This window comes from Anolis sagrei, chromosome 1 (assembly GCF_037176765.1).
Source record: "Anolis sagrei isolate rAnoSag1 chromosome 1, rAnoSag1.mat, whole genome shotgun sequence".
Lineage (NCBI taxonomy): Eukaryota > Metazoa > Chordata > Lepidosauria > Squamata > Dactyloidae > Anolis > Anolis sagrei.
The window spans coordinates 239563816-239585564 of NC_090021.1; the positions used below are offsets into that span (position 1 = coordinate 239563816).

Genomic DNA, 21749 nt, shown 5'->3' on the forward strand with positions numbered 1-21749 from the left:
TCCTGAGTGGCACAAGAGCACCCCCTATTGGCTCATCCCTACAAATGCATCTGACAAAGACAAATATACATTAACAAATGTGTAAACGGTGATGAAAACAAATAACCCAGTTTCTTTTTCTATAATGGAAGTCATTTGCAAAACAACAGTTTTGAGATACACATTTCTCAAAGGAGCAAATAAATATAATAGGTGATTAAAACATGAACATCCATTCATACAGCTCAGGGTAGGGGATGTTGAGCAGTCCAACCTCTGAACATATGTGTTTGAGCATATGTGAATGCAATGTGGATAGAATAAGATGAATGGGGAAGATGCTAAAGTCTAGCCCACACATCCCAGTAATGTCCCCCCCCCCTTTTTCTATGGCCTTCACAGGACTGAATATTGCTCTTGATTAGACATCTCCACAACCTTTAAATGCAGGCAGGTTTTCGTCAGAGATGTGTGTTTTGATATGCTGGGGTTTTTGAACTCTAACATGCTGTCAGTTTTTATATGTTCTTGCTTTTATCTGATTGTGTTTTAATCATGTGAGGTACCCTGAAACTCCGCTCTGAGAGAAATGCAAGCAATATATGCATACACATACATACACACACTGGTTATTGACAGAACAAGGACCTCAGGAAAGTTATTGATTTATTCAAAAGTTGGTCAACCACATCTAAGGGAAATAAGAGTTTATAGATAATCCAGCCCCATATTTTACAAAAACAGGGTAGGCATGATATTGAAAGTCTTTTCTGCTATATGGGCCCAGTGCAAGCTTTGTCAAATCCAAATTGTTTTTCTAAATACAGAATTTTCACAAAGGAGCCATGTGGACCGGCCATATTTTACCTCAACATGGAAGTTTTTAAAAAAATCTGCATGGTTTGGCTGTATGGCTTTACTGTCACTGAATTCACTATAATATATAAAGCAAGTGGTAGTTTTTCATAATATAGTGGTACTTTCTTTATCATGAGTTGGCATTTGTTAGCAGTTAAGCTTTGTTGGTCAGGAAATCTGCTTGGACATGCTTGAGTCTGTGGTCTAAATGCACATGGAATCATTCACTAAGATTGACTGTGACTAGAAAAAAGTAATGTAACAGCACTCCATGCTGGCCACATGATCTAGGAGGTGTCTATGGACAATGCCGCCACTTCTGCTTAGAAATGGAGATGAGCACCAACCCTGAGTCAGACATGACTAGACTTAAAGTCAGGGGAAAACCTTTAGCTTTACCTTAGCTAAGGAGAATGGTTTGGTCATACAGATAAGGTTGCTGCTCTTTACTGGAAGGAGGGGATTAGTGTGAGCATTGGAATACAACTCTGGAGACCAGGGTTCGATACCCCGCTCTGCCATGGAAATTCACTGGGTGACCTTGGGCAAGTCATACACTCAGCCCAGAAATCCCCATAGAAAGTTGGAAATGACTTGAAGCCACACAAAATTTATATGACCAAGTTTAGACAGTGCCCACAAAACAGAGATGCTTCCAGATAATCTCTGTTTTTGCAAAGCATGAAGTTGATCCTTAGCCTCACCCCAAGCCTCCTAACAGGGATGCTGCAGAATTGAGGGGTTGTTCCTTACTTGCTTACCTTGCTGATTTCTCCACTGACTCTTATCCTGGACTAGCTTCCTTTGGCCCATGAGGAATGGGTACAGTGAGTGCGTGTAAGAGACAATTCCCACTTAGGGAGTCTCACTGAAGGATAGGAGGAAAGTAAAGAACTTTCTTATTGCTGTTTGTGTTGGAAAGATATTGTGAAGCAAAAAGGAGCAAGAAAAGGTGGTGTGAGGCAGGAATGAAGATGGGCTCTACCATGAGCTGTTCTTACTAAAGTGCTCCTCAAAGGACTGTGTCATTCCTTCCTTTAAGGGGGGTGGTGCAATAGATTAAACCCTTGTGCCAGCAGGACTGAAGACCGACAGGTTGCAGGGGACATGAGAGAAGCCTCCCACAAGGATGATAAAACATCAAAACATCTGGGCATCCCCTGGACAACGTCCTTGCAGATGGCCAATTCTCTCACACCAGAAGCAACTTGCAGTTTCTCAAGTCGCTCTTCACACACACACACACACACACACACAAATTCCTTCCTTTCAGGGCAAGACTAAGATGTAACCCATTTCAGGAGCTTCTACCTTTTACTGTTGAGAAATGGTTAATTTGAGAGAGACAGCATTCAGCTTGTAAATTCATATTGTCAAAAGATTTCCGTGGCCTCAGAAATTGGGAAAGCAGGGCAAGAGGAATCAGGAGGTGAAAGATGCATCCAGGACACCTTTACAATGCCTTCCAGGCCTCATTTATTAAGTGAATGAGTACAAAAATAAAATTATATAAAGGTGCAAAGCCCCTCAAGGAAGAATCACCATGATTAGGAAACAGCACAGCATTAACAGAGTCTATTAAATAGATTTTTTTCAACAAGCCAAGAGGTCACTGAGACAAGATGACTGCTCCACCCCCACCCCCCTCCAAACAGGGAACAATAGGAATGCTTGGTAATTATAGAGGATTTTGATTCTTTCTAAACATGAGCAAGCACTGGCTCTTAGGCTGCATGTTGAGCCAACAGCTTCCTCCTGTGGGTCTTTTACTACTGTAGCTAGAAGGGAAGAGAAATGTACCATAACTAAAGAGATCACAAGTTACGCAAAGCCATGGTTTGTTGCGTTTGGCACGATTTGAGGTTAGGCTATCTGCAAGAACCTTATTCTTGGTCAGCTATTTGGATTACCAGAAGTCAACACGGTCCCTAAGAGTTATGCAAGTGTCAGGAATGCCACTACTATTTGTTGTTTTTGAAAAGGAGGAACACCTTTTTAAACCATTGATTCACAGAAGTAGGTAGGGCTTCAAGAGAATTTAGAAGGAAAAACGGTCCCCCTCAGTAGTTGCAGCCCTTGGCAATGGCAGCTAAAACAAGTACAATACAAGTGATGCTGCAGTTTGAGGAACGATATATCCATGGCAACCTGTAAGTGTATGTGTTAAAAAATACTTTAAGAAGTAGAATACATGGCATTTTTCCTACATTGCACCAAAAGTAATTTGGAAGCACTTTCAGTTGGTCTTAGAGGCTTAACAAGGAATGGAAAGACAAGCCACCTGGGGCTTTTCTACTTGCTTCAACAACGGCTGTATACCTTCAGCATCGTCCTTTCCATCTCAATTGCTTTCACATCTCTGAGTCTGCATACATTCCATTGATTAGATAGTCCACTTGAGTATAGTCTTTCTTCCTATAGCTCTCATAGGCCTGTATGGCAAATAGAACTACAATTGTTATAAAGAACAGGACTCCAAAGAGAAGAACTGCTAAGAGCAAGGTGAAATCTACTTCCCGGTATCTGTTCTCAATACTTATGTCCAGCTGATTTTTGCCATCTTCTACAGTTGTTGATTTAGATGGAGTTGGTGGACTTTTAGTTGTTAACAGTACCAAGGGATGTGTAGAAGGTGTTGCCTCCACCAGGTGATTGGAAGGCCCCATTTGCTGTGTAGTAGTGAATATTTCAGCACCCTTTGTGGTGACAACTGGAGTTACACTTACAGAAGTCTTTGTCTTATCTGTCACAACCATTGTGAATTCAGCTGACTTTACTGTTGATGCAAAGGTTGTTGCTTTGGCTGTTGTTCCTATAGTTGGCACTGCAGTTGTTATAGGTATGTTCATGGCAGTTAATGGTGGATTGTGGGTGACTGCACCTGTAGGCATGTTTTCTGGTGCAGAAGTGCTGGGTGTCACTATTTTGGGAGATGTGGACAGCACAAAATGTGCTGCTGTTGGGGGAAGAGGTGTAACAGCAGTAGTCCTTAGAAGAATATTGGCTGGCATTATTCTCTCAACTACTCCTGGAGTCAAGGTACTGTCATTCACCCCTTTTGTACTTTCAGCTTTCTTAACGTTATTAGTATTATTTCCTGAAAGCGAAGATGTGTTAGCTAATGTGGTGTTAGTGGAGATGCCAGGGCCTGGTTTCATATTTGTATTGTTGACACTTACATTCTGTGGCTCGGTGGTTTTGTTGTTAGTGCTATTGCTTATGGCTGTTGCTTCGACCCTATCTTGGGAAATGGTAGTTTTTACAGAACTGGCATTAGTAACTTTGTTTATAATAGATTTAGTTGTTGATGTTGTGTGGATTTTAGTGCCTTCTGTTGTTGACTTTGCCTGAGTTGCTGATAAAAGAGGCACTTCTATATTTTTCTCATTCAACTCTGTGCTATTCAGCCTCTCTTTGGAATTTACTGTATAATTCATATTATGGGATACATCATGGTCTCTTCTTTTACGGATCACGAATTCTGTAAAAAGCAAAAACAATGACATGAACCATAAAGCTATTAGATGCAAATCTCAAAAGCTGTACATTGAAGAGCAATTTATTTTGGAGCGCCTGTTGCCTCCAAGACAGATGAATGGCCACATTAACTAGTATCAACACATCTTTGATTTGGATCTTGCACACAATATGTGGTAGCTCCTGACCCCATATGTGTGTGTGTGTGTGTGTGTGTGTGTAAGGTAAAAGTTTCCTCTTGACATTAAGTCTAGTTGTGTCTGACTCTGTGGGGTGGTGCTCATCTCCATTTCTAAGCCAAAGAGCTGCCGTTGTCCATAGACACCTCTAAGGTTATGTGTCTGGCATGACTGCATGGAGTGTTGTGACCTTCTTGCAGGAGCTGTACCCATTGATCTGCTCACATTTGCATGTTTTCAAACTGTTAGGTTGGCAAAAGCTAGGCCTATCCCTGGATTTGAATTGCATACCTTTCGCTCAACAAGTTCAGCAGTTCAGCGGTTTAACCCACTGTGCCCCTGGGGGCTCCCCTCCCCCTCTATATAAAATCAAATATTTCCCATGTCACAAAATTTTGTGTTAGTGATATTTTAGAAATATTTATTCAGATGTGGTTTGCTATCACCTTTCTCTAAACTATATACAGGTTGATGATATTCCCAAATATAATTTCCAATCATGTCAAACTGGCAAAATGTTTATAAGCCTTTTTTTTTTACAGTGAGATATGAACGGGAAGTAACTACAGTAGCTTATATGCATCAACTTCCACATAAACCAAAGTACAAAAATATGGATCTTAAAACCCTACCTTTTCCAGTGTGAACAGCAAAAACAGGGATTGTCTCCCAAGAGACTGCACATGTCTGGTTGTTACCAACTATTTGTTAAAGAGGCCCAAACCTCTGTTGCTACTGGAGAAAGTGCTGCTGCTGTTGGGGTATTAAGATCTCAGTATCTCTCTTTATCTCTACAGGATGTGGTGACTGAGCTTATAACTGATGGGGGAAAAGAGTGCCCAGTGGATATACTAGGGCTGGACAATGGGCAGAAAGCCTGTGGCCCTTCAAATCTTGTGGGATTGCAGTCCTCACTGGCACTTGCCAGCCTGATGATGCCTGATGAGCATGGCAGTTCATCAATACCTGGAGAAGAGACATTTCCCTTGCTCTGGAGACTGAATTGCTTCAATTTGACTATGGGTTTTGTAATTTATCCTCAAAGTCTTTTTAAAGATTTCCTTACGCAATTTACTTAAACATTTGAATACCCCTTTTTTTAAAAAAAAGCATCAGCGGAAACAGAGAAAACACATTTCTCATTAGATCTACTCCCTCTTGTCTTATAAAAATCTATTCAACTAAACTTGGTTGCTAAATCCCTGAAAAGCCTTTTGTGGACCCGAAACAACCATGAAAAGTGGTCCTTTAAAAACATATGTACAGTAGAATTCATGCATCCACTTTACAAGCCTGTTTCCCTAGTCGCTAACGTGCTCCGTTTTGTATGGTGTCACTTTGAATTAGAACAAAAGGCACTCGGCTGCAGTTTAATCCAATGATAGCCACTAATGCTAAAACCGTTCTAATTACACACCCAGCCTCTAGTTTTTTACTTGACAGCCAACAGAATACGAATGCCAAGACTTCCTCTATGGCCCAGGAAATTACAGATGCAAGATGAACCATTCGCTGCAAAGGATGAATGGAAGTGGCATTGTAAAATGGGAACATCTCAAAGGATCCCCCGCCCCCCAAAATCATGTGATATAATTTCTGCAGAGTTTAATTTCCTTCTTTCCCTGAATGAAAATATTCTAGGGGCTTTGTGTTGATTAGGACTGCCTCCAACTTTTAGGTTGTGACTCCTAGTCAGATGCCTGTTGTTTCAGCTGCCATCCTCCCAGATCATAGAATCCTAGAGTTGGAAGAGACCTCATGGGCCATCCAGTCCAACCCCCTGCCAAGCAGGAAAATTGCATTCAAAGCACCCCCAACAGATGGCCATCCAGCCTCTGTTTAAAAGCCTCCAAAAGAAGGAGCCTCCACCACACTCCAGGGCAGAGATTTCCACTGCTGAAAAGCTCTCATAGTTAGGAAGTTCTTCCTCATTTTCAGGTGGAATCTCCTCTCCTGTAGTTTGAAGCCCTTGTTCCGTATCCTACTCTCCAGGCCAGTAGAAAAGAAGCCTGCTTCTTCTTTCCTATAACTTCCCCTCACATCTTCATACATGCCCATCATATCTCTTTAAGCTTCTCCTCATAGGGCTTATTCTCCAGACCCTATGAGGTTTCACGTGGTCTCAGGTTCAATTGACAGGCCACAGAGTTCCCATATATCCTTACTGGTGTGTGTTCTTGCCAGCTGCTGGTGTAGATAATAATATGAGGATCCCATCTTCTGGCCACTCAAACATCCTCAAATAAAAAGTTAGCCCCTACTTGGCCAGACTTGCCTACTGCCTGGTTAGTAGACCAGGAGCAATGGTTTTTAAGTGAAATGTCATCAACTGTATGGTCAAACTGTGGTGGCATTCATATTTAAAGCTCTAATTGGTTCTGGGACCAGAATATCTTGATAATTGGCATCTTTCTATATAAACTGGGTCAAGGCTCTTCCTTTTCAGTAAGCAATGAAAACTATATTAGTTTACCAGGCTTGGAGGGTTTTTTAAAGTTAATTCTCCTCTGATTTTTTTTCACTTTTTGGCTTTTATTGTTGTTGGTGTGGTTGTTTGGTTATGTTATTTTGTTACATTGTTTATCCTAAATCATCATAAATGGCTATTCTCTGTAAACTATCAGGTGGCATGTACCATATTTACTTGAGTATGATGCACCATCAATTGTAATGCGCACCTCAATTTTGAAGGTGCACATTGCAAAAAAAAAGAGCTAAGATTTGTTGCCGAATGTTATGCTGTTGGTTGTTCTGCTTTCTGCCTCAGAATGGCTGACAGGTAATGGAAGGCCATGTCCCTCCAACAAGCTGAGTGGCAGTTTCTCAACTAAAGCTTCATTGGCTGTGCCATTTAGTCAAAAAGGTGAGCATTAGATTTGAGTAAATTTGGTATTTTAATATAAACTATCCATCTATTTAAAAAAAAACCCTGAATCATAATCCATAAGGGCTATCACTTATCTATCTAAGTTTATGGCAATCTAACAGAGCACTTTGACAACATGGTAACCATCTGGAAGTTAAGAATTAGGCAAGGTGAGAATCATGTACTTATCCAAATGCCCTCAGCATTCCTCAACAGCAGCTATCCTACTTATAGTCTGCTGGGAGTTGCAGTTCAATCTTTGGAGGGTTCCCATCTCTTATGGGGCCGCGGTGGTACAATGGGTTAAACTCTTGTACTGCTGACCTAAAGGTTGGCAGTTCGAATCCATGAGATGGGATGAGCTTCCATCTGTCAGCTCCAGCTCCTGCCAACCTAGCAGTTTGAAAATATGCAAATTTGAGTAGATAAATAGGTACCACTTTGGTGAGAAAAGGCAAAGAGACGCTCCAAGTAATCTTGCCGGCCACACAACCAGGAGGTGACAACGCAGGCTCCTTGGCTTGAAAATGGAGAAAAGCACCTCCCCAGAGCCAGAAATTAGTACCGCCTCCAGAAGCCAGAAATGAAATGAGAAGCCTTTGCCTTTGTTTGTGTGTCTTCATTGTATATGACTGTAAAGTCATTGAATGTTTACCTATGTATGCAAATGCTGTAATCCACTCTAAGTCCCCTAGGGGAGAAGGGCAAAATTATTATTATTATTATTATTATTAATAATAATAATAATAATAATAACAAGATAACCAAATATTGCCTTGTAAGTCAAACCTATGGAGTCTTTTGGGGGTAGGTGGGTGGTTGTGGTGGATTGAACCCTTCCTTTAAGTTCACGTTACCTCCCATTAGTTCTTTGATATCCTGTGTGCTGGCATTCTGACATGCACTCAGCTGGGGACATCGTAGGAGGACACAGCGGCTCTGATAAATCACTGACCAGCAATAGCGATGACCTACAACATCACCAAATCAAATTAAATCATTTATTTGGGTCATAGACCAGAACAAGAAATAAAAGTCACAGTTTTGTACAAACTTGGTATTAAGATATTAATATAAATACTGAAGAACAGAAGGGTTGAGAGAGCGCAATAGGAAATAGGGTAAAAACATAAAATGCACAAGTCTATCAGCAAGGAAGATTATTACTGAATACAGAGTTAACTTTTGGGACCAGTCACCCCCTGATGGATTTTGTATGCTGCTGCACAAAACTTTGCAATATTGTAGGTTGTAGCTGAATTAGTATCTACAAGTAGCAGGGAGGTATAAAATTGTCCTGAATGGGTGCTTGTATACCAGAAGATAAGCCTGGCATGGATATCCCTGTAGAACGGGCACTGGAGGAGCACATGTTCTATTGTTTCTATATGGCCAGAACATCACCAGAAAAGCAGATCATATTTGGAATAAAATGAATATACTACACCTATACTTGATTCAGTACCCCATCATATTGCAGGAAAAGAAGACCCTTCAGTGCTGACCTATCTCTAACCTCTACTCAACCAATAACTAGGAGGATGGGAATTAAATTGGATACTAATCCTATATTTTGGGAAGGCTGAACTGATTTTGGGGGGTTTCTTTTTAATTTATTTGTTGACGTACTATTGCTTTGTTGGTATGTTTTGTCAATTTTGTGCAAAGCCTGGAGCACTGCAACTTCTTTAAGTCTTCAGCCAGCATGGCCACTGGATGGTGAATTCTGTGGATCTTTTGTTGTTCATTCGTTCAGTCGTCTCCGACTCTTCGTGACCTCATGGACCAGCCCACGCCAGAGCTCCCTGTCGGCCGTCACCACCCCAGCTCCTTCAAGGTCAGTCCAGTCACTTCAAGGATGCCATCCATCCATCTTGCCCTTGGTCGGCCCCTCTTCCTTTTGCCTTCCACTTTCCCCAGCATAATTGTCTTCTCTAGGCTTTCCTGTCTCCTCATGATGTGGCCAAAGTACTTCAACTTTGTCTCAAGTATCCTTCCCTACAGTGAGCAGCCGGGCTTTATTTCCTGGAGGATGGACTGGTTGGATCTTCTCGCAGTCCAAGGCACTCTCAGCACTTTCCTCCAACACCACAGCTCAAAAGCATCGATCTTCCTTCGCTCAGCCTTCCCTAAGGTCCAGCTCTCACATCCGTAGGTTACTACAGGGAATACCATGGCTTTGACTAGGCGGATCTTTGTTGCCAGTCTGATGTCTCTACTCTTTACTATTTTATCGAGACTGGACATTGCTCTCCTCCCAAGAAGTAAGCGTCTTCTGATTTCCTGGCCACAGTCTGCATCTGCAGTAATCTTTGCGCCTAGAAATACAAAGTCTGTCACGGCCTCCACGTTTTCTCCCTCTATTTCCCAGTTGTCAATCATTCTTGTTGCCATAATCTTGGTTTTTTTGATGTTTAGCTGGCTTTTGCGCTTTCTTCTTTCACCTTGATTAGAAGGCTCCTCAGCTCCTCCTCGCTTTCGGCCATCAGAGTGGTGTCATCTGCATATCTGAGGTTGTTAATGTTTCTTCCAGCAATTTTCACCCCAACCTTGCATTCATCAAGCCCCGCACATCGCATGATGTGTTCTGCATACAAGTTAAAAAGGTTGGGTGAGAGTATGCAGCCTTGCCGTACGCCTTTCCCAATCTTGAACCAGTCTGTTGTTCCGTGGTCAGTTCTGACTGTTGCTACTTGGTCCTTGTACAGATTCCTCAGGAGAGAGACAAGGTGGCTTGGTATGCCCATCCCACCAAGAACTTGCCACAATTTATTATGATCCACACAGTCAAAGGCTTTAGAATAGTCAATGAAGCAGAAGTAGATGTTTTTCTGAAACTCCCTGCCTTTCTCCATTATCCAGCGGATATTGGCAATCTGGTCTCTCGTTCCTCTGCCTTTTCTAAACCCAGCTTGAACATCTGGCAACTCTCGCTCCATGTATTGCTGGAGTCTTCCTTGTAGGATCTTGAGCATTACCTTACTAGCATGAGAAATAAGGGCCACTGTACGGATGTTTGAGCAGTCTTTCACATTTCCCTTTTTTGGTATGGGGATATAAGTTGATTTTTTCCAGTCTGATGGCCATTCTTGTGTTTTCCATATTTGCTGGCAAATGGCATGCATCACCTTGACAGCATCATCTTTTAAGATTTTAAACAGTTCAGCTGGAATCCCGTCATCTCCTGCTGCCTTGTTGTTAGCAATGCTTCTTAAGGCCCATTCAACCTCACTCCTCAGAATGTCTGGTTCTAATTCATTCACCACACTGTCAAAACTATCCTCGATATTATTATCCTTCCTATACAAATCTTCTGTATAGTCTCGCCACCTTCTCTTGATCTCTTCAGCTTCTGTTAGGTCCCTGCCATCTTTGTTTCTTATCATGCCAATTTTTGCCTGAAATTTACCTCCAATGTTTCTAATTTTCTGGAAGAGGTCTCTTGTCCTTCCTATTCTGTTGTCTTCTTCCACTTCCATGCATTGCTTATTTAAAAATAGTTCCTTATCTCTTCTGGCTAACCTCTGGAATTGCGCATTTAATTGGGCATATCTCCCCTTATCACTGTTTCCTTTTTTTTTTTTAATAATTTTTATTGAAGTGGTTTTTCCATAATTACACAATTACAAGCATTCAAATCAAGACTTGGTTACAGTAAGTTATTACTAATTGATCGTTCCTTACTCAGGGTGGGGGAGGATCAGCGGGGTAGGGAAAGGGGAGTGTGAGGGGGGTAGTGAGGGGGGAGAGAGAGTGAGAGTTTGACTCAAACATGCCTACATACATTTGGACTTCCCAACAATATTCCCAGGGGTATTATATCCTTGTTCATTCACTGTTATCAATCTTCTTGCAGTTGACAATATTCAAAAAAAAAAAACTCATACATGTAAATTTTTCTTTTCTTTAAGAAATCTTCTAAGTGGGTACCAGTCTATTTTTCTCTTTACACTAATATCATCTAACATATTAGATAGTGTGTCTAGCTCCATAAAATCCCTTATTTTAAATAACCATGCGTCTAATGATGGTAGTTCCTTCAATTTCCATTTACTCGCCATTGCCATTCGTGCTGCTGCCGAGAGATGAAATAGTAGACTTTCGTTGTTTTTTCCCATTTCAAAATCCAGTAAGTGTAATAGATAATATTCTACCTTCATTTCAAATTTTACTTGTAAGATCCCCTGTACATTTCGATGAACCTCCTTCCAGAATTCTTTTACCTTTTTACAATCCCACCAACAATGTAAAAACGTACCAACTTTAATGCCGCATTTCCAGCATAAGTTGCTTCCCCCATGGTGGAATTTTGCTACCCTTACCGGTGTTAGGTACCATCGTGTGTACATCTTGTACCAGCTTTCTTTAATAAGTACAGATTTTGTAAGTCTTATTTTTTCTTTCCAAATTACTTCCCAGTCCCTCAACAAGATGGTATGTTTCACATCCACTGCCCATGCAATCATATTTTCTTTTATAAGTTCCTTTTCCGTCCTCCATTCCAGCAATTTTTGGTACAGAGTTTTTATCACCTTCCTCTCCTTTTCCATTACTCTATCCCAGAAGGAGTCCATTGTTGCAAAACCTATTCTATTATCTTCCTTAAAGCTGTCCCTGACCTGATGATAATGAAACCAGGAGAAGTTGGTATCTAAGGACTTCATTTCTTCTCTTGACTTCATTCTATATTGGTTTTGTTCTTTTTCCAGTAATACTTTATATGTGTGCCAGCTACTGCTAGGTATTTCCCTTTTATGAAAGGCCTCCATAGGGGAGAACCATAGCGGGGTTTTAGTATAAAACATTGTTTTATATTTTTCCCATACCCTCAGAAGCGCGGCTCTGATAATATGGCTGGTAAAACTCTTTTCTATTTTGGCCTTTCCATGCCATAAATAGGCATGCCAGCCTCTCCTTAGCTCTGCGCCTTCTAAGTTCAGGAGTTTTTTCTTTTTGAGGGTCGCCCACTCCCTTACCCACACCAGTGCCGAAGCCTCAAAATATAATTGGAAATCTGGTAGCGTCAGGCCACCCCTCTCCCTTGCATCAATCTGCGTCGAGTATTTAATCCTACTGTTTTTTCCTTGCCAAATAAATTGCTGTATTTCCTTTTTCCATCTTACAAAGTAATGATTTGTTCTAAGTATCGGCAGCATTTGAAACATGTAGATCATCTTCGGTAGGATCTTCATCTTTATTAGTGCAATCCTCCCCAGTATACTTAATTTAAGTTGCTTCCATTTTTCCAATTTCCTAGAGATCTCTTTCCAGGTCTGCTCATAGTTATTCTTAACTAGCTGTATATTACTTGCCGTCAGAGTAATCCCTAGGTATTTCACTTTACTGGTTAAGGTAAAATGTGTAGTCCTCTCTAACTCTAGTAGTTTCGTTTTACTGACATTCTTCGTTAGGAGCTTAGTCTTTTGCTGATTTATTTTTAATCCTGCAACTTTTCCATACTCCTGGATCTTTGTTATCCAGTTTGCAATGTTCTCTGTTGGATTGGATATTATACATACAATATCGTCGGCATACGCCTTAACTTTAAACTCATCTTTTCTGATTTTAACGCCTGTCAAGTCTTCCTCGCTCCTAATGTCATCTAAAAGAATTTCCAAAGACCAAATAAATAGGAGGGGAGAGAGGGGACAGCCCTGTCTCGTACCTCTTTCGATCACTGTTTCCTTTTGCTTTCCTCCTTTCTTGGGCTACTTCCAGTGTCTCAGCAGACAACCATTTTGCCTTCTTGGTTTTCTTTTTCTTTGGGACGTACTTTGTTGCCGCCTCCTGAACAATGTCGCGGACTTCTGTCCATAGTTCTTCTGGGACTCTGTTTACTAAATCTAGTCCTTCAAATCTGTTCTTCACTTCCACTGTATATTCGCTAGGAATGTTAGTGAGATCATATCTAACTGGTCTGTGTATTTTCCCTGATCTCTTTAGTTTTATTTTAAATTGAGCAATAAGAAGTTCGGGATCTGAGCTACAGTCAGCCCCAGGTCTTGTTTTCACCGACTGGATGGATGTCCGCCACCTTTGGCTGCAAAGGATGTAGTCAATCTGATTTCAGTGCTGACCATCTGATGAAGTCCATGTGCAAAGCCGTCTTTTAGGTTGTTGGAAGAGAGTGTTTGTTATACACAGCGAGTTTTCCTGGCAAAATTCTATCAGCCTGCGTCCCGCTTCATTTTGTTCTCCCAGACCATGCTTGCCTGTGATTCCAGTTGTCATTTGACTTCCCACCTTGGCATTCCAGTCTCCTGTAATGAAAACAATGTCTCTTTTTGGTGTATTATCCAGTAGGTCCTGCAGATCTTCATAGAAGTGATCTACTTCTGCTTCTTCAGCAGCTGTGGTTGGGGCGTATATTTGGATCACTGTGATGTTGAAAGGCTTTCCTTGCACTCGAATTGAGATCATTCTGTCATTTTTGGGTTGTATCCAAGCACTGCTTTAGCAAATTTCTTATTAATTATGAAGGCTCCTCCATTTCTTCGATGTTCCTCTTGTCCGCAGTAGTAGATCTGGTGGTCATCTGATGTGAAGTGGCCCATTCCAGTCCATTTCAGTTTGCTGACCCCCAGAATGTCTATCTTTAGTCTTGACATCTCACCAATAACAACATCCAATTTGCCCTGGCTCATAGATCTTACATTCCAGGTTCCTATGGTGTGTTGATCTTTAGAGCACCGGATTCGTCGTTCACCTCCAGTACTGTCGGCCGCTAGCCTTCCTTTCGGCTTTGAGCTAGCTGCGTCATCACATCTGGGGCTAGTTGAACTTATCCTCTGTTCCTCCCCAGTAGCATTTTGGCCATCTTCCGACCTGGGAGTCCCATCTTCCAATGGCATACCGACATATCTCTGGTTGTACTGGTCCATTTAGTTTTCTTGGCAAGGATACTGGGGTGGTTTGCCGTTGCCTTCCCCAGGGATCACGCTTGGTCTGACCTCTCTGCCACGACCGTCCCGACTTGGGTGGCTCTTCACGGTTTCGCTCATGACATCATTGAGGTGCTCAAGCTCCAGCGCCACAACAAGGCGGTGATCCTTTGCTGTGGATCTTAATCCCCCCAAAATGACTTTCCCAAAGCTATGGGTTTATATCAATGGCAAAGTTAAACAAAAACACAACTGTTTCAATTTAAAGCCTTTAACAGCTTCCATTGTAACACCTCAGGAGCTCTTCTTTCCTAATCAGCCGACAGTGAAATTAAAATGGATGTTCCATAGGTACTTAACGGTGCAACCCACTTTCCCAGTAAACCCCCTGTATGAAGATGGTTTCAATTTAAAAGCTCCTCCCATCTATCTTGCCTGATATTTGTGATAAATAGCAATTTTGCCTTTTTTTTGTGAGTCTCTTTTCTAGGAGGCCTTAATTAATAGCCTGTAAGAAAACTAGTAATTAAAGCCGTGCCTCTCAAAACTAGCACTGAAGCAATTAAGGGAAGCTACAGATTCAGATGCTATTCACAACTAATTTACTGGCTGAAAACAAGACTAAATGACAAAAAACAGGAAGAATCAATCAACAAATTGTAAACTTGTAACTGATGCGTTGGAGCTAAGAAGGAACTATTATTTTACCCACCCAGACTGGGTTTCCTAGACAAATAAATATCCAATCTGAGAGAAAGATGGGATGATAGTGGACTGCAGTAAAATGACAATACTGTCTAAATTCCTTGGACACAGGGAATGAAGGAGGGACAAGGAAAGCTAGTCTGGTTGTGCATATAAGCCTTCAGAATTATAGTCAAAGTATTGTTAATAATATGCTGCTGTGCATATTATATGTTAATAGGGCAGAAAACATCCAAGCTCACAACCTGTCCTTTCAGAAAAGAAAAAGAGAACAAAGATTAAAACAGACCTGGATTTTCAATCACAAGGAAGAGGGCTGAAGTTCAGCTGCAGAGCATATGCTTGCCTGCACAACATCCCCCAAACTATCCCTAGTATCTTCAGCTGAAAGTATGTCAGGCAGCAGGACTGCATAAGGACTATGCCTGAGGCCACGGGGAATGGCTTCCAGTTGGGACTAGACAGGCAAACTGTCTGCATAAAGATTTGGAAACTCACATTGCACAATAAATGTGTGGTATGTTTTATTTAAGAGGTTTGGGAGACAGAGGTGTAAGGATCAATGAAGTCGCCACAAGGAAGTGAGATTGTATATCTGTGCTATAGCTGCCTGCCATTTTAACTACCTCAGTCTCATGTTATGGAATAATAGTATTTGGTAGATGGTGAGGTACTCAGAACTGCCTTGCACTAGGCTTCTGTGGCAGGGAATTCTAAGTCGCTCAGCAAACTAAATTCTTGGATTTCGTAAGGTAGAGTTGCATCAATTAAAATGTTATAGTTCTGCTACAATTTATTGTCAAAGACTTTCATGGCCGGAATCACTGGGTTATTGTAAGTTTTTCGGGCAATATGGCCATGTTCTAGCAGCATTCTCTCTTGACATTTCACCTGCATCTATGGCAGGCATCCGCAGAGGTTGTGAGGTCACAAGACCTGATAACCTCACAATCTCTGAGGATGCCTGCTATAGATGCAGGCAAAATGTCACAAGAGAATGCTTCTAGAACATGGTCATATAGCCTGAAAAACCTACATCATCAGGGTTGGCGCCTTCCCAACCCTAAGTGAGGCAACATGATCTTCTTCTTCTTCTGAGGTCAGAAAACTGAGAAGACTCCATTGGAGACAATGTACCTCTAGAACAGCCTCAAATTGTAAGAGGGCTGGCTCAAGTGACGGCTGAAATCCAGATCAAATTGAATTTGAAATACTTTTTAAGGCCTCCCAGCAATAAGGCAAGAAATATACACAGGAATGTGAAACATCACCAAATTTAGACATCTGGCTGTGCAGCAAGTTAAGTAATGTAACAGTTTCCAGGCTGGTGCTCTGTACAAAGACTCCTCTGTGCTTGCTGCACTGTAAAAGTCTGGCCAGGCCCTGCTCTGTTTTCAATTTAGCCGAAACTGTGAAGTCATTCAGCTGCTACATATAGAAGCCGTAATTACAAATGCTGCAAAAGAGGTCGGCTGAAGAACCCAACTCCCCACAAAAGAAAACATTTATGGTGAAGCAGGATAGACATACCTGAAGCCGTGAGGCCTTTACAAGCTTGTTCACAGTGCTTTGCACTAGTGAGATGTATGTGTTTTACTTTGGCCCCGCTCTTCCTTAAAACGGAGCTCCCATTTTCAGACACACACAGGGAAATTAGGAAGCAGGAAACAAGAGCCACCCACATCTTGAAGGGTTGTCTTGGAAGAAGATGAAGCTTCTCTGGATGGTGTTCTCCAGATTTACCAGTCAGTCAGGGCCTTAAGTGACACATCTGTCGAAGGAAAAAAAGCCAACATATACTTTCCAAGGTTTTGAGTGACATTTGTAGCCTCTGACCAGATGTTTGCTACAGCCCCCCCCCCCCCCCACAATCCCCTAAACTGGACTGTGCAAAAGCTTTAAAAAGAATTAGCAAGCTGTCAACACTGTCAATGCAAGATGCCACAACAGTAGTTTTCTTCATGGTGCTTTTTAGCTTCTCAGAAAACAGAATGGTCTTTGGCACAGATAGACATTTCATTCCCATAAGCTCTGATCGTAGCGTACAAAGGATGTCCAAGCCCTCCAATTTCCTCTCAATTCTGGGATTTGAGGGAGGGCAGGGAGGAAGATAGCCAGTTCTTATATTGACCTCCAGTGCAGTTAAATGACAATTCTCACAAATTAGTTTTTAATTCAATAACTCTGTCATCAACTAGGCTAAGATGTGAATTAGCGACGGGCACAAGTTCAACTGACACAAGTGAAATTGAGTCAAAGTATCTGACACAATTTCTCTGTCTTAATAAAGCATTCACTTGTGTTTTCATGGAACTGGATAAGTGCTTCTGAAAATAGCCACTGGTTTTACTTATCCTTCACTCACTAGTCATGGAAAACATTCTGGAAACCTTTCTGCATTTGCCCTTTTTCTCCAAGCTAGTGGTCAATCTGAATTCTTCCAGTATGCAACATTCGCTAATGTTCTGCATGCCCTCCAGCCCAAGAAAGCCAAATGTGTATTCCAGCATGTTTGTTTGAAAAAATGAAATGTAAAGATACAGAATGGGGGACGCCTGGCTCGACAGGAGTACGTGTGAAAGAGATCTTGGAGCCCTTGTGGACAACAAGTTAAACATGAGCCAACAATGTGATGCAGCAGCAAAAAAGCCAATGGGATTTTGGCCTGCATCAATAGGAGTAGAGGGTCTAGATCCAGGGAATTTATGTTATCCCTCTATTCCGCCTTGGTCGAACCACACTTGGAATCACACTGTGTCCAATTCTGGGCACTGCAATTTAAGGAAGATGTTGACAAGCTGGAATGTGTCCAGAGGAGGGGGACTAAAATGATCAAGGGTCTGGAGAACAAGCCCCATGAGGAGCAGCTTAAAGAGCTGGGCATGCTTAGCCTGCAAAAGAGAAGGCTGAGAAGAGACATGATGGCCATGTATAAATATGTGAGGGGAAATCAAAGGGAGGAGGAAACAAGCTTGTTTTCTGCTGCCGTGAAGACTAGAAGGCAGAACATGGCTTCAAACTACAGGAAAGGAGATTCCCCCTGCACATTAGGAAGAACTTCCTTATGTGAGAGCTGTTCAGCAGCAGAACTCTCTGCCCCAGGGTGTGGTGGAGGCTTCTTCTTTGGAGGCTGGATGGCCATGTGTTGGGAGTGCTTTGAATGCAATTTTCCTGCTTCTTGGCAAGAGGCCGGACTGGATGGCCCATGAGGTCTCTTCCAACTCTATGATTCTATGATTTACATAGTATCATATCTAGGCCAGAAATGGAAGATAAAATGTGCCTTTGAAAAGGCATTTTCACATTTTTGTTAACCTATATAAAACCTCACTAATAAAAGACTCCAATTACGTAGCTCCTTCACTATCTTGGTTGAAATACTGCAGGATCAATTTTGATGCTCGGCAGAATTACCTTGCTATGTGAAAAGTAACTTCAATATGGTCTCCTCCATCACGTTAGCAAACAGAAACAGCATCAAATGTGCTGTTATAGGAAAGCCTTTTTCTTTCCACTTCCCACAGTTTGGATACTTTTATGATTCCCTTTGTGGTTGTTCACACTGCTTGCTTGCATAACATTTTCTAAATAAACAAGCAAGCTGATCCAGGACTTAATATTAAAAACAGATTCTTTAAAACATGTAAAATGTAGATCTCCAAGTAGATGCCCATTTCATCATTTCAATACTTTTCACAGTAGATTTAGTTTTTTTGGAAACCATCATATCCATTAGCAATCCCAATAGGGAGTGTAATGAAAATGTTGCCATACATGCAACAAGGGGTTTGCGCTGCCAGAAAGCTTCTCTATGTCTCATCTTCTGGAATCCCTTTTCTGTATAAAGTATGGTGATCTTACCATATTGCAGCTTCTAAGTATTTTATTTGCTTCCTTCATATGAGAAAAAAACTTATTTGTACTAATATTGTTCATACAACTAAGAATGTTTGCTCTGTGCTTTAACAAACATGATGGAATACACATTTGGCTTTCTTGGCCTGGAGGAAGTACAGTACATTAAAAAGGAAGAATTAAATCATTGCACAAGAAAGATTTGTTATTCAGCTTCCAGAGGAATAACCATGTTAGCCCACTTTGAAAAAACGCAGACTTGTGGCACCTTGAAGATTAACACATTTATTATGGCATCAACTAATCCAGGGAGAGTGTGAATCATAATAAATATGGAAAATTTGAAATTCAAGTAGTTGGTATTTTGCCATGTTACAGTAACTTTGTGTTTGAAGCAATATTAGAGGAATCTCATTATGTATTGTTGAAGGCTTTCATGGCAGTTTCAAGGCAGTAAGAAGCCAGACACTGAAACTTCTAGGCCATTAAATGCTAATCAGGGTGGCCAATTGCAACATTCACACCTACCTCAAACAGACAAGAGTTCTTTCTCTCACCCTGGACATGCCACAGATATATAAACCTCATTTTCCTAGTTTCCAACAGAACTCACAACTTCTGAGAATGCTTGCCATAGATGAAGGTGAAACGTCAGGAGAGAATGCTTCTGGAACATGGCCAGACAGCCTGGACAACTCACAACAACCCAATCTCCTTATTATTCACTAGTAAGAAAACACCCACAGACACCACTATCATTAAGATTGAAAAAGATTCACAATATAGAATACACCTTTTGCAAATGCTCACATAAATAAAATAAAATGTTGCTTGCATGTATGTGCATTACATTGTACATACATTACGTTTCTGAGCAAAGGCATGGTGTCTTGTATGTCTATCGGCAAAATGTTTCAGCGTTTAAGATGGAATGGAACAAATCTTTGCAGACATAATTGGGTTACAACCTTGTCATGCAATGCAATTGTCTCCAAGTCCACAAAACATCCTAGTGAAAGCGGCCACAGGGGCTCCCTTTGGATGATTCAATATGGTTTAAGCCAGCGGTCCTCAAACTTTTTAAACAGAGGGCCAGGTCACAGTCCCTCAAACTCTTGGAGGGCCAGATGAATTCCTATGCACACTGTACATATCTTATTTGTAGTGCAAAAGACACTTAAAAACAATTAAAATGAAGAACAATTTTAACAAATATAAACTTATTAGTATTTCAATGGGAAGTGTGGGCCTGCTTTTGGCTGATGACATAGGATTGTTGTTGTTGTGTGTTTTCAAGTCATTTCAGGTTGATCCTGAGTGAGGGCCGGGTAAATGACCTTGGAGGGCCGCATCCGGCCCCTGGGCCATAGTTTGAGGACCCCTGGTTTAAGCAAACTGAGTCTCTCAAACTCAGTGAAATTCGCAGTATATGCTGAAACATTCTGCGAAGATAAAATTAGGTTTAACACCACTCTTCTGTTGAGAAACAGAGTTCATAGTGGCTGTGAACATTTTAGAATTGTAAAATATCGATGCCACAAATGCTTCAAACAGATGGTTAGAGGTTGAAAGGAACTATCATGCCACTGAAAGTGGGACACACTGGGAAAAAGAAATGTGTAGCAATACACACATGTAAGCAAAACTTACATGCGTATATATACCCAACAAGATGCCAGTTAATGTTTGCCAACAGTTAAGAACCATTTTCCAAGGTCATAAATTCAAACTGCTTGTGTTTTCAAGCTGTTAATTATTTATTTCTTTTTCAAAATAACTCTAAAGTTAACCTTGGCTCCGTTTCAGAATGTAACATATGGACAAGACTCTCAAAATAAAATGCATTCATTATGTCAAGATTACAGCTGTAATATTAAGGGAAACTCACAATGCATTTTAAAATAGAGAAGCAACTTCATTGTTTAGGAAAGGCATAGAACATGGCTTCAATCCGAGGAAGAGGAATCAATGTTTGCCCCAACAGGAGTAGGTGTTCTGTAAGATTTTAAACAGCAATAAAAGAGCCATAGAAGTATATAAGAATTTGGCTCAACACTGAAGACTCTATTAACAGTACAAAGTATTTCCAACTTCTGCATGGCATGTATCACGGCACCACAGCCAAAAGCCTCTATATGTAACACAATGATGTGGAAAATCTCTTGGAAAGATTTAAGTCTTGCACACCATAAATAGCCCTGAACAGCTTTCTGACATGTCCCAAACTAAACAGTAATCTTTTGGTCACATAACCCAGGCCTAGAAATACGAAGAACATCTGTCTGGGTTTCTGATGGATTATTTTAAAAATACATGCTTGACCTAGCTTTTTATGATCTGCATAGAGAAACACTTTTTCATGCTGGGGAAAGGCTCAGCTCATGCTTGCACAGTGGTCGGCAACAACCTCTTTATGGCTACAGTTGGGGACTGCTGGCCTCCAGTGTGGTCCTGGAAGACAAGACTTTTGCATCTGCCCCTCTTCTCAGGCTGCCCTGCCTCTCTCCTTCTCTTTGTGCCCACAATCCTACCTGCAAGCTACCCACTTCCTGCAAAGACTGCAAAAGTGAGGATGACAAGAGAATGGTTGATATGTTACAAGAAAGCACAAAAAGCCAGCCACAGAGTACAGAGGTAGAGTAGCACTGCATCCTTTCTTATTTACACTTGTAGATTTTCTCCATTTTCCAACTCCCTTTCCAATGGTTTCTGTTGTTCCCTCTTTCACCCCACTTCTTAGAACCTCGCAAAAGTGGCTTCCTCTTTGCAATGAAAGCTCCCTTCCTAGGATGCCACTAAAGTTCTTCTAGACACCACTCACCACCCCAAGCAAAATTTCCCATCAGCAAAAAACCCCACACAAAACCCTGCTCCACTTCTTGCTTGGCTTTACCTTCTGACGTTTTCCACACCAACCCTTCCCCCCACAACTTGCACCCTTCAGAAATT

The 21749-nt window shown here is 41.3% G+C and overlaps 1 protein-coding gene across 2 annotated transcripts in view; it reads right to left on the reverse strand.

Annotated features, from left to right (window-relative positions):
* Positions 1-2296: 2296 nt before the first annotated feature.
* Positions 2297-21749, reverse strand: part of C1H11orf24 (chromosome 1 C11orf24 homolog) — a 37989-nt gene continuing 18536 nt past the window's right edge. For both annotated transcript variants that reach the window (XM_060769732.2, XM_060769740.2), the window contains 3 exons: positions 16476-16716; positions 8217-8330; positions 2297-4318 (listed from right to left, as the gene is read on the reverse strand). In XM_060769732.2, the coding sequence (XP_060625715.2) occupies positions 3189-4318; positions 8217-8330; positions 16476-16629 (1398 nt within the window). In that variant the 5' untranslated portion in view covers positions 16630-16716 and the 3' untranslated portion in view covers positions 2297-3188. The remainder of the gene's footprint in view (positions 4319-8216; positions 8331-16475; positions 16717-21749) is intronic.